This window comes from Brienomyrus brachyistius, chromosome 2 (genome assembly GCF_023856365.1).
Source record: "Brienomyrus brachyistius isolate T26 chromosome 2, BBRACH_0.4, whole genome shotgun sequence".
In the NCBI taxonomy this organism is placed as follows: Eukaryota; Metazoa; Chordata; class Actinopteri; order Osteoglossiformes; family Mormyridae; genus Brienomyrus; species Brienomyrus brachyistius.
In genome coordinates this window covers 17,682,963-17,699,715 of record NC_064534.1, presented here as the reverse complement: position 1 = coordinate 17,699,715, position 16,753 = coordinate 17,682,963, and the positions used below count along the sequence as shown (strand labels likewise).

At 42.0% G+C, this 16,753-nt stretch overlaps 2 protein-coding genes across 5 annotated transcripts; both read left to right on the top strand.

Moving 5' to 3' along the window:
• Positions 1-74: 74 nt before the first annotated feature.
• On the top strand, positions 75-3,878 carry LOC125719040 (uncharacterized). 4 transcript variants are annotated; one of them, XM_048993488.1, is made up of 2 exons: positions 75-863; positions 1,596-3,878. In XM_048993488.1, the coding sequence occupies exons 1-2, from the start codon at positions 815-817 to the stop codon at positions 3,191-3,193; spliced, it is 1,647 nt and encodes a 548-aa protein (XP_048849445.1). In that variant the 5' UTR covers positions 75-814; the 3' UTR covers positions 3,194-3,878. The 4 variants fall into 4 exon arrangements, with proteins under 4 accessions (XP_048849445.1, XP_048849437.1, XP_048849453.1 ...); XM_048993480.1 differs by having other exon boundaries at positions 1,457-3,878; XM_048993496.1 differs by having other exon boundaries at positions 75-1,014.
• Positions 3,879-5,432: 1,554 nt separating this feature from the next.
• Positions 5,433-13,525, top strand: surf4l (surfeit 4, like). The gene is made up of 6 exons (XM_048999419.1): positions 5,433-5,658; positions 10,811-10,997; positions 11,252-11,328; positions 12,187-12,230; positions 12,410-12,596; positions 13,012-13,525. The coding sequence occupies exons 1-6, from the start codon at positions 5,611-5,613 to the stop codon at positions 13,276-13,278; spliced, it is 810 nt and encodes a 269-aa protein (XP_048855376.1). The 5' UTR covers positions 5,433-5,610; the 3' UTR covers positions 13,279-13,525.
• The last annotated feature ends 3,228 nt before the right edge of the window (positions 13,526-16,753 follow it).

The window sequence follows — 16,753 nt, the reverse complement described above, 5'->3', positions numbered from 1 at the left end:
TTTTATGGTTTATAACTAAATATTTCCAAAACAGTGTTTGCGAATTATGTCTGATTTGCTTGGCTGGTTCGTAAATTACACCAGTACAAACATGCGCAACAAGCACTTATTTTCTGTGATGGACGAATCTGCGCTTCGCCGTGTCAACGGGGCCTGTTTTATTAGTTACATTTCCAGTGAAAGCTGCAATAGAAAGCTTGGTCTTTTTTCGAGAGGCTTATTTTTGCGTGCTGGTATGGAAGTAGCAGTTGTATTTGTGATTATTCACGCAAGCTTTTTTTATTTCAGTGATTGCGGAGTGGACATGGGCAGCGCGCTGGCTTATGCGGGGGTCTGCATTATTAGTTGCTGCAGTAACTGCCACGGGATTTCTGCTTTTTAGCACCGAAACTTACTTTGGCAGCTTTTTTTTTTTTTTATAGTATTTGTTCTATGCTTGGACTACTTTTGATTTATTTATTTTTTTTAAATGGGGTGGGTTGGACATAACCATCACTTTAATGCAATGTTCATTTCACACGTTTAAATGCTGGTCTTAGTTACCAAAAATTCAGCAACATACAAAAATATTTATATTTTAAGACAACCCTAATACTAACATCCAGTTTTTATATCAAATGAGAACATAATGAAGAAAATGAAATGTTATTTGAAATGTTAACTTAAATGGTAATTCAGTGCAAACACCAAAATTAAGTATATAACTGTACCAACGTAGAACTAACGGGTCTAACACGGAAATTTTGTATTTCTACACGTACCCTTCCAAAGCGGTAGGTGGCACTATGCGACATCTAATTCATTGACATTCAATATGGAAACCGCCGAAGAAGCACTTCGAACGTTGCTTGAAATGACGCCTGGTAATATTGCTATGTTCTGTGATTTGTGATGAGTCGACCCAGGGGCTTGTTTAAACACGTCTAATGCAGTCTTGATTTAAGAGAAATGCGACGTATGTAATCTGAAACGACACTGCTGGATCATGTTCTGATTCAGCGAAGCGTAAACAAGGTAAAGAGATTGTGTCCACTTGACAACTCTTGTACGTACAAAGGTATAGGTCACTGCCATCTTGTATGACAATTAGCCATCGTTTAATTTCTGCTCTGTTCCAACTGAATGTGGGAAGGTCCTAGTTTACGTGATTTAGCTGCCTATGTTAAACTCAGGATAAAACATTGATCTAGTTAGCTGCATTGTTAGCTATTTAAATATACAGTACATTTATTACACTACTTTATCAAATAATTACGAGTCAGAAATCCACTGAAGAGCTAACCAGGTTGTTGTAATTGATGTTGCTTCGGCGTTAATAGGTGTGGGTAAACGAGGTCTGGAAAATATCGACTTCGTCGTGAATCCCTCTTTGTTGTGGAAGTTGACGCCGTTTTCGAGAAAAAAAAAATCAATACGCGAATATGAATTGTAGTCTAATGCTTAGTATTCTTGCTAGGTAATCTACAATCTAATTGCAAGAGAGAACCTTAGCCGGAACACCATGACAGGAACCACCCCCAAGTTTGTATGGTGTTCTTGTGGCAAAAATAAGATCCTATCTAAGGATACTCACCAGTTATGCGTGCACTGCTTAGGAATACAGCATGCCAAGGAGGCTGTGCTGGAGTATGGCAAGTGCCCACACTGCGCCGAGATGGACTGGAGCTGGCGTATAAATCGACTTGCCAATGTACAGGAGTTCATGCACCGGGAGAACCAGCTGCAACGCAAATGCGAATCTGCACGCTGTGACCCTCCACCCACGACACTGACTGGTATTCCAGAAGTGACCAAAGAGCCCATCACTACCCCATCGCCCTCCACATTGATTACTCTGTCCCCTGCACAACCTCTGTCATTCCCAGTAATGCTCACAGTAAATTCCCCAGCCTCCACTCTTACAGTCTCCAAAGGTGCCTGTGATTCTCCAGGAGGCCTTCCACAGCCTCTGCAATCCACCTTTGCCTTGAGTCCCTTCCCACCAGAGGCTAAGGCCCATAAAAGGAGGCACTCATCCAGGGCCCATTCCCGGTTAACTAGGCGATCGAAACGAAACCAACAGCACAAGTGCAAGTGTTGCTTATCTTGTTGGGATTCCTTAAACTCCTGTTCCTCTGCCAGAGGAGCGACATCCTGGTGGAGAACATGTGCCGTCAAATTGGAAAGGCAGCTAATGGAGAGCATGCAGCAAAAATTAAACGCCCAGCAGAAGAGCATGCAAGCACGATGGTCCATGATGGAGAAGCGAATCGGGGCTTTGGAAAGGCTGACAACAGATTCTTTGGTTACAGTCTCTGCTGCAACCCAAACAATACAGGAAGATCAAAAAGACCACATCTACCCAGATAAATTGACATCCATCCAGCTGGCTGTGAAGAATCAGGAGCAACCTCACGTATCTCCTTCAGGTGCCAATGAGAAGATGGCTGATAATGAGAGTGGGGAAGACCTTTCTTTATTGCCAGAGATCTCCCTTAAAATTAAGGATATGCTGATTGCTGTTAAGTTGCAGGAGCTTATGGGACGGGCCACAAAATATCTAGGAATTGACTTTCCTCATACAACTGACCACCCTAATCCCACAATAGTCCCCGAGTTTGAAGACTCAGTCCAGAGCACATGGTCTAATCCGGCATGCTCCCGACCATTCAAGCCAGTGCATGCAGAGATGTACCGATTACACGTGTGCCAGGCTCCAGCTTATGATCAAATGCCCCAGATCAGCAGCTTCATGTCAGCCATCTTTCAGGCCGTCACGCCTATGGAGAACAAGGAAGTGTCCAGGCCGGCCAAATCCTGGCGCTTTGCTGAAGCACTTGCAGAGAGAGCCTATCAGACTGCTGGAATGCTGGCCAGGACCGCTAACTACTTGCGGTACTTATCGGACTACCAGAAACGTCTGCTTCTGGAAGCGAGTGAGGGGCAGCCACCTCAGCGCTTGGTGGCTATTGTGAATGAACTAAAACTCATAGCAAAGTTCACGCTTCAGCTGTCTACTCACCAGGCTGAGCTCTCCGGTAGGGCCATGGCCTGGTCTGTGGCTATTCGCCGACAAGTCTGGTTGTCAGAAACTAACTGTAAAGATGATCTTCAGGCCACAGTTGTGGACCTGCCCTTTGTGGTCAGTCATGCTACAGGGACCACAAATGTTTCTACCTCAAGTAATATGCTGCGCAAAGAAGACATTTTGTAAATTTGTTAAGAAAACGGGCAAGTATAGGATGACATAACAGCACTTTTTTGTAGATATGTCTTAGAGTTCTCTGGGTGTCTTGTTCTCTGTTGTTCTTCCACTACTGTAGTAAACTAGGTTTTAATTTTCCGAAAAGCATAGCTTTTGGCATTTCTTATGTATGCTGGGCTAGACTGAGCCACAGAATTTTCTGTCCTCATCGGTACATGTGCCCATTTTTAAAAGAGCCACATTTAATAAGACTGTTCACAGTATCATCCATGACTGGGTAAACATAGCAACATGCTGCATTTAACAAGTCATGGAGGAGCCTTCTTTCTAAAATGGTTTTACATGGATATCTACAGTTATTTCAAAGTACTCTTATTAATAGCTTATTTGGGTATTTTACAAGACTATTTATTTATATAAACCACTGTATGAAGTAATACAAATATCAGCTTCATAAGAAGAAACTTTAAATCATTATTAAATATGAATTTATTATTATTAAATTCTGGTTTAAATATAAATTCACATTCTCTACTGAAAATATATGTAAAATTGTAGTTACATATGCTGGTTCTTCATCAAAGTATGATTTAATCTGACTGTGTGTTCAAATATAAGCATGTATAAACCAATGTTGTTTTCAGCCCTTGTAAGTCAAAGGCACACTTTAATAAAATCTGATGCAGGCTAGAAATGCAATGTATTGATGGCGTATTGCTGTTTCTTCAGCCTGATTAACCGTGATTTTGAACCTTTTTCGTTAAATCCACATTCTGAGAGAGGAGATGAGACAATGAAATGTTACCATAGTGTACAATACAGCAGCCAATATAGAATCATATGCAGTGTAACCCTCCCGTTACAACCAAATGAGAATATGTAAGGTTGGCCTCCAGTAATGTATGCAGTAGTGTCATCCTTATGAAGTTTTTCATTACAGTACTTCATATTCATCAGTTTTTCAAGTTTTAGGTTTCATGTGATATAGCAGAGAGTAGCCGGAAATAACTAAAGACAACCTTTGTTCTTGGAAATTATGCATGACAAATATGGGTGGAACAATGGTTACTATAAATAATAGTGTTGTGAGGCAGGTGAGAGATCCTTAACATTAGTGTAGCAAGGCAGCTGAGCTAATGTTACAGGCTTTGTTATGTAGCTACTTGAAGGACTTTTTCCAACATTGGTTGAAATTGTAAGAGTAGATTTTTGAAATTCACCTAGTGTTCATCAAAAGCTTTGTTGGGGCTTTTCATTAGTAGGAAATCTACAATCTACAAGTGCGTAGGAAAGTACCTCGACCATCGGTTATCCTGAGCAGAGTCACATGTTACCCTGGAGCCAATCCCAGGCAGCACAGGGCACAAGACTGGGGTCCATCCTGGGTGGGATGCTAGTCCGTCACGGGGCACACACATTCGTGCATGCCATCAAAACCTCGGCCCAGTTTACAGACACCGATTATTCTAACTATATTTTATGGGCTGTGGGAGGAAACGTACATTACACAGGAAGAACATGCAAACTCCACACACACAGCAAAGACACGATTCAAATCCCTAGCCATGGAGGTGGAGTTCTGCATCCCATACGTTCAGATTTTCTCAAAATAACCTGCTTTGCTTAGAGAATCATTCATGTCACCCAAAATATGTGACCTGAAAAGTCTTACGTCAGAAAGAATGCTTAGATTTTTATGGATGTGAAGTTTTGCACCAACCAGTGGTGAATTTGGGACATTGTATGTCATTTTTCAAACGCACACGTGTGCAATATTAACTTAGGAAATTATATTTTTTTTTGTAAAAGAGAGGTATTTTCTCTACAAAAATCTATCGTCACTAAAGTTAAAACAAATCTGGAAAAGTTAACATGTTTGTGTAATACTTCTACATTTTTATACTGTTTTATAGAAGTCATCACGAAAAAGAGGATTACTGGCATCTCGTTGCGAAGCATTGCGCCCTGTTAAGTGGCAGCAAAATCACATTCTGCCAAACCGTACACGTGTCTCAGGAATACTTTAATGTCGTCTAACAAATGCCTGATTATTTTTATTCATCAGATTTCATTCCGAATCCTTAAGGCATTTCTCAATCGTTTGCAGACTGTCCCTTACAGTAAAAAAAATGGCACTACTAGGTCGATGTTATTCTCATGTGACGGTGGGGGCACCTTACGATCAGCACACTCAGCCTCTTCACAAGTCGGCATACGTGGCATGCTATAGCCGCCGCGGCCGACAGGGGGAGCCCACGGGGGCGTCGCGGAGCATTGTGGGGTGGAGGCGGCTGCTCTTCTGTAAAGGCACAGCGAGGGAGCAAGGAAGCTTAGCTTGGGGTAGAGCCTCGCAACGCAGGGAAACCATCCAAGTGAGACTAATAGGAATCTGTACGGTCAGCAGTTTCCCCGTCACCTGGTGAGAGATGGGCCACAGTGATCTGATGAGTACCGCTGAAGACGTGGCGGACCAGGTAATGATCCGGGCCCTGGCGGCCTCCGGGCACCGTGGCTGAGGTAGCGACATGGAAGAACACAGAAAGAAATTATTTCTCTTCAAGCGATGTGCACAGGAGAGGGTCTCGCCTGGATCCCGGCAGCACACGCCATTCCCCGGGCACCCCAACACGACAGCCTATTTCCTTCCGCGTGATGGACCTGGCCGCCGGCTGCCTGTCCCGTTACTCGGCGGCTGGAAGCATCTGTACGTGGCTCCGGTGCTCTTAACTGCCCGAAGAGACGCCCTGTTAGCGGCACAAGGGCTTTATCAGCCCGCTATAAAAATAATGCACAGGCATGGAGCCCAAGGCGTCTCATAGTCCAGCCTAGCTGGAGCGGCGCTGCTTATGCCGTAGTCTCGGCGTTTATTTTTGGTGCTTGGGTACCTGTTGAGCCAGATGAGGCTGCCACCTATTAATAAGGGATTTAAGAGTCCCGGTGGGTCTCTCTTATTCGGGCTGGGTGCTGGAGCGTCTGTCCAATTAGTCGCGTACTTTGTATTGTCTCCGTAGTTAAGGAGCCTGGTTTATTGATCGCTGCTTTTGAGCCGGGACTGTAAGCAGATACCGCTGCTGGTCTGGTACGCGGTGACGGATGCTGGTTTATAGGAAGTGGATCCTATTCCAGTTTTGTCGTTTAAATCGTTCTTGTGGGTCACACCAGGATTCGATTCGTCCAGATTTATTGCACATATCACATTTGAACTTTTGCACGTTGCTATGTATGTGTGTATTTACTGGTTTATAAAGAATAGGGCCGTAACAATTGTACAGGGATAAATGCCGTTAAATGTCCTGTGTTTTTAAGTCGCTCTAGTTTTCCTGTCTAGTAGCATTGCGTGTTGATCTCTGCCTGTCAGACCCTTGATTTCTTTTTTATGACTGCCGAGGATTTTGCCCTCTCCCCTGCATGCTGGCCGGTGCAGTAAACTACGCTACAACGTCAGATTTGCACTTTTATTTGTCGCTAAAATTGAGAAATGACATTTCCTACTGTTCCTCACCTATATATTCAATAATATACTGCATGCTCATTAGATCACACAATGACTTTGCGTTCAGTTTGGGTGCCAGTTCCCGTAACAGTCCGTGTAAATGGCACTGATTTCCAAGTTCATAGTCTTTATTAGGGAAGTCTAAGTGAATCAAATTGAATCTTTCCCTCGGATATTTTGTGGCTTATACTAAATCACCAATATGTCTCTTTTTCTGTCTGTTTATAGCGCACAGTTATGAACGGAGAATTAACATATTCCCAGCTCTAAACTAGCGGAGGATTGTAATGATCTGGAAACAATAACTCCCAGTTCTAGTGTAATAATGGTTCCTCTGTTATACTTACTAATTTTCCCAAGTCCACCACGCTTTATCTGTTAATGCAGCTAATTTTCAAGTTTATGTTTAGTAGAACTAGAGGATATCAGTCTCTTACTCCTCATTGTTTCGGTGTTTTTGGTCGAATGTATTCTATTAATGTAGTTTCCTATATCTAAAGCAAGTTCGGAACTTCTTTGAACGCTGATAATTATATCTATGTGCCGCAGGAGAAATCTCTACTTGGAGCCGTGCACACTTGGCATGCATTCTGATTGGCTTTTCATTCACTAGGGCCGTAGTACTCGTGGTACTTGTTGAACCGTGATTGGCTGCTCATAAGATTGTAATGCTGATGTGGAGTGTTTCTGTGGGTGGAGCTAAAGGAGGCTGACTCTGAGCTCATGTAGTGCACTGGCAATGATAGTAGTAGGGCTGCAATTGTCTTAATGCATACATTTCTAAAAGGAATTTTATGCATGGTATACCAGCATTGTTTAACACTGTTAGTTTGTTTTAAATGATTTTTTTGTTTGTTTTTTTAAGCCATTTTTACCCTCTTGGATTTGTTTTACAGTTTTTCAGCTAAGTAATTTCGGTTAGATCTTTAAAGAATTCTTTTGTGTAGACAGCTGGTTATCTGTTAAAACATGTTTGCAGGTTAATTCAGTTATGTTTGGATAATCCGCATATTTTACGTTTGAGTTTATATTCAGGAAATTGGGCTGCAATAGTATATTAATTAAAAATAAGCTAACCAAATTTGAATTTCTAAAAAGTTGGAAAATGTATATCAACATAAAAGCTTGATCAGTGGTGGTTGGCTTGTTTTAGCATGACTGGCACGTGTGTGGGCCTTGTCTTCTGCACACAGAAAAAAAGAGGATGTGGAAATTAAGTTAGCCTGATAATCACTGATGGTGATGCAATGTTGACAGACAAAAACAGAATGTATCAGGTCATTTCATGTCAAGACACATCAGTTGCTGGTGTTGGAGGAGTTATAATTTTGCAACAGATATTGTGTTCAGGTTTGTCAGATCCCTCAAAGGGGGGTGATTTTGGCTTCTTTTCCAGGTGTTTTTGTTATGAAACGTTTTGTCAGGGATGAAGGCCTTTTTTCATTCTCTGTCTCTGCAGGGAAGTGGCTGGTAGATGAGCCTCCGATAAACCTTAAACATGCTCTCTGGGTGATGAGCTTTAGCTTTGTTTGTTGAGGGGAACCAGCTGCTTTGAGCAGTTCAGTTGGCTTAATAGTAGCCGGATCATTACTGTTGTATTTTATTAATCTCCTGTGGTAGCTTCTCGGTCATCATGCTGTTTATCTGTATGATGGGATACTAAAATTATTAAACGTGAAAAGCGAAAGATTTACAGATAGGGACCGTTGGTTTTATTAACAGTATTAAATGCTTTGAAATGCTTGAGGCAAAATGGATTTATCCGATCTCCCTGTCAAATCGCATCAGCTTGCTCATTAGACCTAAATGTGTCAAGTGGTTATGGGTTAATGACAGCAGGAAAGACGATTACTTGGCGCCAGGGGCTTCTCCTCTTTTCCTGTTCAGGAGAGGATTGATAAAGGGAGAGGTTCAGGTAACACACAGCATAGAGCCAGTGATTCAGCACTGCCTTTTGTGCTTGAGTTGTGTCTGATACTGTGCTCATCTGTCTTAGAGTCGCCATTGTTACTGGTGAAATCTGTGTGATTGAAAATGTGATAGATTCAGGGCTTCTTCTGAATCAATTTTTCAATTAGTTTACAGCATGATCTAGTCAGTAAGATGGAAAAGTAGAAATATTTTTCAGGTATTTTAACGTTCAGTTCCTTGTGGCTGTTTTGTGTCCCCTTGTTTGTTGTTATTATTGTTATTATTTAGCAGGCATTTTTGTCCAAAGCGATGTAGAAATGAGGCACGTAGCACATTACAAACATACATGCAACCGAGAAATCAGTTAGGCATAAGTGCAGCTAGGAATTCTTGGAACAGTTGGCTCTTGAGACATTTCTTGGAGATGGAGTGATGCTCTGATGAGTGGATGTGGCTTAGTGACTCTTCCCACTATTGGGAAACCACACATGAGGATCCTTTCTAAGATGCGTCCCTGACTGGTTTATTGCCCATTAATCCCTGCCTAATTCCTGGACCTGTTTTTCAGGGCCAGGCTCACTCAAGTCTGCGAGCATTTGACATAGTCTGCAAGAACTGCATCAGAAATGCCTGTGTTTTACATAACCCTTCACACACGTTTTGTATTTAAACAACCTGTTCTAGTAACACGATACTAGCATAGCCTCCCAAGGACTGTAACGTAGATTGCGGTCTTGCATACTCAATTGTGTTGCAAATGTGTTAAATGCATACAGAAGCAGGCTTGCTGAGCTGCTTCGTGACCCGTCTTTTGAACTTTGATGTGCTTTCGGGATGTTCATTTATACTCTATTTGAATCAGTTGCTGGCTATGTAAGTATCGTCCTTTTCTGGATGACAATCCTGATGGTAACCTTGAGGTATGTTTTCTTGGGTTGGGTACATTGTGATACTGTTCTCCCGGGACTGTCAATACTTGTATCTAATATTATCTTGCAATAATGTTTTCTGTAATTTGACACTTCTGACCAGAGTCATAAGTCCAGAAATGGCACATGTTGGTAATTGGAATATGATTACGACTTTGGGGGGGTTGGGTCATCTTGTAAAGGTAATATATTTTTTTTATATAGTTTCTGTAACACTTTTTAAATGACTGTTTATAAATTCGTTTAATATTTCATTGCAAAAAAATTAATAGTAATTAAGTATTTCTACTTTTTGCACATTTACTCTCATTTACAGTCCATTCTCTGCTCTGCATCTCAATTCGGGTACTCCAGTAGCCCTACTTAAACTTATTGAGTGTGTAAATGAATGCACTTGTGTACTCAAAATAGAAAGTTTAAGTACTGAAGTACATAAATGTGAGACTTCCTGATATGCTTGCTATTGGCTCAGATGCCCTGATTAGCTTTGATTCCGATTCACTGACGTTTAAATTTAACTTGGGTTGATTCCGATTTGATATCAGTCCAAGAGGAATGAGGTATGAAATGCTATATAGCAGCAATCCATATTTGGAGAGATGTTTAAAAGCTCTAAATGGAGCAAAACTTTACAAATGCAGTGTCACTGGAAACAAACTGTGAAGACCACTAAAGAGGCCAAAGGCTTGTATACCACAATTTGTTTTGTTTTATTATTATTATTATTATTATTATTATTATTGTTAAAGGAACATAGTTCCTTAAGTCAGTCACACGCCACCCAACAATTTAGAATTGCCTTTCACTGGCATTTCAGTTTGATGGATCGTCATGGATCTGTGGACAGTTCTATTCCTAGCAATTACATTAGTGCTGGTGATCTGTTTGGGAATTCTGGGATCTGTTGTGGTGCCCAGGGCACTAATGGTGGGAGGGATTACAGCACTGCGTGTAACATAAGTATGAACTTGTTGTTAGATCTTTCACATAGTTTGGTAGTATTCGATAAATCCTCAGAATATAGAGGAGACATGCTCAGCCCAAACAAGTTGCTTGGTCCATCAGTAATAAGCTCTCTGAGATCTCGTGCTCTTCCATGCCGGCTGCCGCAATCAGACTTGTGTCCCATATGACCTCTGTGCCAGTTTCTTGCCTTTATTTTTGCAGCTCTTTTTCTGCACTGCTATTCCATGAAGCATCTCTTCCTCCTCTTTCTACTCCCCCTATTGACCCAGTCACCCGCTCTCGCTGTTTTATCTCAATCGCTGAGATCTCCCCCTCCACCCTTTCCAGTTCCTGCGGGTGACAAAGCAGTACCTGCCCCACCTGGCACGCCTGTGCCTGATAAGCACCTTCCTGGAGGACGGCATCCGAATGTGGTTCCAGTGGTTCGAGCAGAGGGACTACATCGAGGCCACCTGGAACTGTGGTTACTTCCTGGCCACGTGCTTCGTCCTGCTCAACTTATTAGGACAGCTGGGTGAGAGAGGGATTGTGGGTACATTATCTACGTTCTGGGTTTTGAATTACAGAAAGTCCCTCTTAAAAAAAACACAATGGGATTGATTCCAGGGAGTCCCACCTCCTGGGAGTTAATGGGGATTTAAAGGGCTTGGTTGGGACTTGAGCTGAGGTCCAGACTAACCAGTGATATGGGGGCGTCACAGTGTGTTGTTTTGTAATAAGCTTTCTTTGTGCCCTCATTAACTAAAAGTCTGTGTATTTCTCTGACAGGTGGCTGTGTCCTTATCCTCAGTAGAAATTTTGTACAGTATGCCTGCTTTGGTTTGTTTGGGATTATAGCTCTACAGGTGAGTTTTTAAGGGTGATTTATACTTCTACCCCAAGCCTATGCAGAGCTTGCGCAGTAGCCGACGCAAATGGCTTATGCCGTTGCGATCATTTATACTCGTGCATTGGAATGTCTGTGCCGCTCTGCAGTTAGACCGCCAAAATGCTAGTTGGCTGACTGCAGTGGGTTAAAGTTTTGCTAAATCATTTTTACTCTATTATAAGAAACAATATTTGGCAAGCTTTGCAGTTTTAATGATTGTTCCTTTTAAAGATTATCTAGCATACTTATAAAAATCATTTCAAAGTTTACCCCCACTGCTTTTGCATGAGCTCTACATGCAGTCACTCAGCCAACCATAATGATTTTCATCCTTGCTGTTCGAATCACTCATAAATGGGTTTATACATATTACATTTATTGCAAAAAAAATCACATTGTGATATCTGAAATTTTCCAATATCATGCAGTCTTAGCGTGAACGGCTGCCATCAATTTTTTTAACACCATGAAGGGTTCCAACTGTGGCAAAAACATCAGGCTTGAGACCAGCTAAGCACAACTAAATACTAAGTCCCACACTAAAATCCCCCAAGCTGGAAATGAACTACAACAAAACAATTGCATAGGAGGAAGTGTGATGCTATCAAGCGGACCAGTCACTATCGCTGTGGTTGGCGTTGCTGTGATTTGTCATTACAGTTCTGGGAAAGTCCACGTCAAGCTACAACATAGGGTCCCTATGGCATAAGTTCTGCGCAAAAGTATAAATGAGCCTTAATTGTTCTTCTGAAATGTACATTTGAAGTATTTGTAATATGAGTTCATCTACTCTGATTTATTTATTTATTTAAATAGCTCTACCTCTCTCCCCCAGACTATCGCCTACAGCATTTTGTGGGATCTTAAGTTCTTAATGAGGTGAGTCCAGAGTAGTTGGTATAAAATGACAAGATGACCATACATGGGTGGGCGATTAAAATGTAAAATGCTTCGGAGTCACATTTTGTGTGCATTTTAGCACTTAAATGCGTTTCTATCAAAGCTGACTTCCACTGAGGTGATCTGCTCTGACAGGGTCGTCTTCCTTTTCTTCCCAGGAACTTGGCCCTGGGTGGGGGGCTGCTGCTGCTGCTGGCAGAGTCTCGCTCGGAGGGGAAGAGCATGTTCGCTGGGGTGCCCTCCATGGGCGAGAGCTCCCCTAAGCAGTACATGCAGCTGGGCGGCCGCGTGCTCCTGGTGCTCATGTTCATGACCCTCCTGCACTTTGACACCAGCTTCTTCTCTGTGAGTTCCTTATGGACGTGTTAAAAGATGACATGTCTGTGACTACACAGATGGTGAAGTTTGTCTTCGCTGTTAGCTAAGAGTCCTGTGCAGTGTTGACGTCAATGACTGCAGAAAATAACCAGCCTTTGAAGCAGTAGCACAACTTAGCAGGTGCCACAACTCCATGGATGGGCACTTTTGGTTGCATCTACTTCATAGTCCACAATGAACAATTCCGCTGCTTTTCTACAGCATTTGTTAGCATATTAAGAATTTTGTCAAATACACTGTAGGATTACTGTGGGGAAGGGTAACATCATTGTCAGCCCAGGTCAAGTTTGTACCCACTGAAAATACTGTTTGGTGCGGGATTGTAGTTGGTGATGATGCACGTCCCCTCCTGACCCATTCACCCTACTTCTTGTACCACTAGATCCTACAGAACATGGTCGGCACAGCTTTGATCATCCTTGTGGCCGTGGGCTTCAAGACCAAGCTGGCCGCCCTCACGCTGGTGGTGTGGCTCTTCGCCATCAACGTCTACTTCAACGCCTTCTGGACAGTGCCAGCCTACAGACCCATGCACGACTTCCTCAAGTATGACTTCTTTCAGACCATGTCAGTGATCGGGGGCCTTCTGCTGGTGGTGGCACTGGGGCCTGGTGGCGTGTCGATGGACGAAAAGAAGAAGGAGTGGTAAGAGCAGGACACAAGGGGCCCAGGCCCCACTGCGTCAAGCCGGCACCTCAACAGCTACAGCCTCTCCCGTTCGCTTGCTTTTTTTATCCCCCTGACGGTTATCCCAAATGCACTTTTATTTTTTTTTTTTTAAGTTTTATTAGTTCAAGATTTAGTTTATACTGGATTTTTTAATGCCTATATTTAGGTTTGTTCTTTTGATGCCCCAAGAAAAAATGATTTATTAAAGTGGTTGTGCTAAGAAATAAGTCAGTCGGTTTGTGGCTCATACCTTGGAGTTTTTTTCTTTTTCCATTTATTATTATAAAAAATTTTTTTTTAATTGATGAAAAAACCTTCCAGTGCCAACCTTTAAAACGCCCCCGCCCCCCCCCCCCCCCCCCCCCGGACACTGCACGCTACTTTAGAAAGCATTCTGTACACAGAGGATGACAATGACGGTGGCTGCTTTTGATGTTACTTGAGTGAATGTAAATATGAAAAATTGTAATTGTTTATATGGTTGTGCTTTACAAAGAAACCCGTCTCCTTTCCTGATGAGGAAAGGCAAAAACGTGACCAGTAGACAGGTTTGGGCACACAAAAAACACACACAATTTCGGAGTCAGATGCTGAGCTTCTGTTCTGGTATTGGCTGCGGACCTGGGCGCCCACCTCGCACCGACCTGCACGTCAGCACCAGGTCCTCAAGCACCGCTGGCTGTAGTCACACCCACTCCTGAAGTCGTGTGTCAAGACCCGCAAACTTGGGAGTGTCCATACGCTTATGGAAAAGAGGGGAGGTTGAATAAGCACAGGCTGTATCTGAAGTTGCTAAGAAACAGGTATTGGAAATGTTCCTATGTTTAAAAAAAAAAAAAAAATTTAAATCCTGTTTTAAGTGCTCCGCCCTCGCATACCAGGTCAGATCAGTTGGTGAATCACTGTGTTCTTCAGCATCTTGGAACGCGAAAGCGAGTCTAAAGTCTTGTGTGAATGACCAGACTGTATTTTCTCTAGATGAAACTGAAGAAATACATACTCTGTGTATTGGTTATCTATAATGTATTTTTGGCTATTTGTTTTTGAAGTCATAAGGATAAAAATAAATGAACCAAGTGGACATGTATGAAAATGTCAGTTCATTTTTGTGTCTCTGGTCCTTTTAGGCCGTCTGGTGTGAGTGTCCACTTGGACAACCAGGGTCTGACCTCTGCTGACCTCTTCAAAATCTCAGTGCCTTCCTGAGGTATCAGATATTAGATTTAGATGCGAAAACTCTTGGTCCCTTTCAGATGTTGACAGTGCAAGGACATTTGGTGGCTCTCATTCTTGACGGAGAACGCAAGACCTTGAGTTTCAAGCTATTTCCAAAGGGCTAGGCTTGATTTCTGCCCAGTTTCAAATATTGCTTAGATTAGTCTTTACACTGATGGAACGATCTCTTTCTTACAAAACTCTTGTAAGCAAGTGAGTGATGTGTTCGTCTAACTTGTTTTGCCTCATGATTCTTCATTCACAATTTGTACAAAAACATCGAAATTCTTTAGTTGTCACATATCCCTTCATGCTCTCCTATGAGACTCATATTGAGGTAAGGGTGAAGTCTGGGGCTAGAGCACAGGGTCTGTCAGTTTTACAGCAGCAGTAGAGCAGCCTATGGGGTTAAGGGCCTTTCTCAGGGGGCCAGAGGTTATGCAATTACTTTGCTGATCCCTGGACTTGAACCAACAACCTTCTAATCAGACACAAAGGTCCAACCACATTAATGCAACACAGAACAGAAATCCAAGGCATGAACTCCTCTTGCTTAAAGTATTTGATTAATATGATTTTTACGTACTTACGAATTTTTTATTTTTTTTGCTAATACGGTTAATTTTGGCAAGAATTTTTAATTTAGTCTTTTCACTAGAAAATTGTAGATAGATTACAGTCACATACATTTTGCTTAAGGACATTTCTCCTGCCTGTAAAAATTGCCTTGAGAAATAAGCACAGCTCGTACGTAACCAAGTGGCATAGGGCGTGCTTATCTAGGCTGGGAATGTCTTACTGACTCACCATACTTCTTTCAGATTTTAAATCGAATGCCTAAATTTTCTTAGAAAAAGTCCAATACAGTCATATTTCCTTCACAGGCCTTATGTATTTTCTGTATACATCAACAACATACTTTTCCCTGTTTCATTTTTGTTACTACAGCATTAAAGCACCCATCAAATTTAACTGCATGCCCATTTTGCACTGTAAAAATGTTTGTTATTAGGGCATCAAAACACCTGTCAACCACCCATGTAACTCTGTGCTAAACCTGTCTTTGCAATTTATAATAACCCATCTTCAAAATTGGGAAGTAAATAGCACTGTGAAATGGCTGCAATTACAAAAAAGGGACAGTGTGGCATGTAGGACTAAGCATTAATCTTGTGTCTTTCCTTCTGTTTATTATATACAGATTACTTATCGCGATATAGTTTCAGGAAGCCACTTCCCTTCAAGATGACCCTTGAACATGTGTGTGTGTGTGTATCCCTGAATGCTAAGTGCAGTTCCTAAACAAACTGAACCTCTTACATCTTTGTAAATTCTTCCCTTGGGTTTGGCCTCACTCTGTATCTCACGCTCTCATTGGCTGTGGCTCCTTGCCACATTCATTGCCAGTCACCGCACATTTTCACACCTACAGGACTTGGCAACACTGACAGGTCCAGATATTTAGCCTGCTAGATATCTGACAGGCACCTGCAATGCACTGACAACTCCGTTCGGTCACATCTTTGATCAGTTCAGACACAGGGGTCGAGTGCCGATTTGCTAGGGCGGATCGCACACCGATTTACCTCAAATCTGGGGGTTTTGTCAGCAATTTCCAAAAACTGTCGGTGTGCACAAAATCGGGGCTAAAATCATGTAGTGTGAACATAGCATTAGTTATCCTGGAAGCTGGAGTTTGTGCAGACATGCACCAAGTGGGAGAAACAAATCATCCAATGAGACGGTGAGAATTGGCACGTGCACTTTATATGTATGTAAATTATTAGTTCAAAAGGACAAAAACCAATTATTTAAGATGGCTACTGTGACCTAGGTTGTCTGCCCAAACACAGCCGGCAATTTCATCTAGTCTTTACTTGTCGGAGCAGAATGAACAGAGATTTCACTATAATTTACAATTATGTTACGATAGAGTGCTGAAATAAAATGTTGTCAGTGAATACTTACATCACCATTTTTGGTGACGAAATTAAAATTGCTCACTGATACTTTCGAAGTTGTACAAATTTTTCAAACTTACCCTTTGATAATGTCCTTTCCTTAAGTCATTGGCTAGGAGGAACATACATCGTGATCATGTAGTAGCTACAGATATGATTTTTTTGCATTTGAATACGAAGACTGGCTGCTTGCTTTACATTCTTGACATTAAATCCCTTAGAAGTGCATTATGTGGGCTGGTTTTTTATTATAATAGAGGTGAGGCCCCTAACAATTTT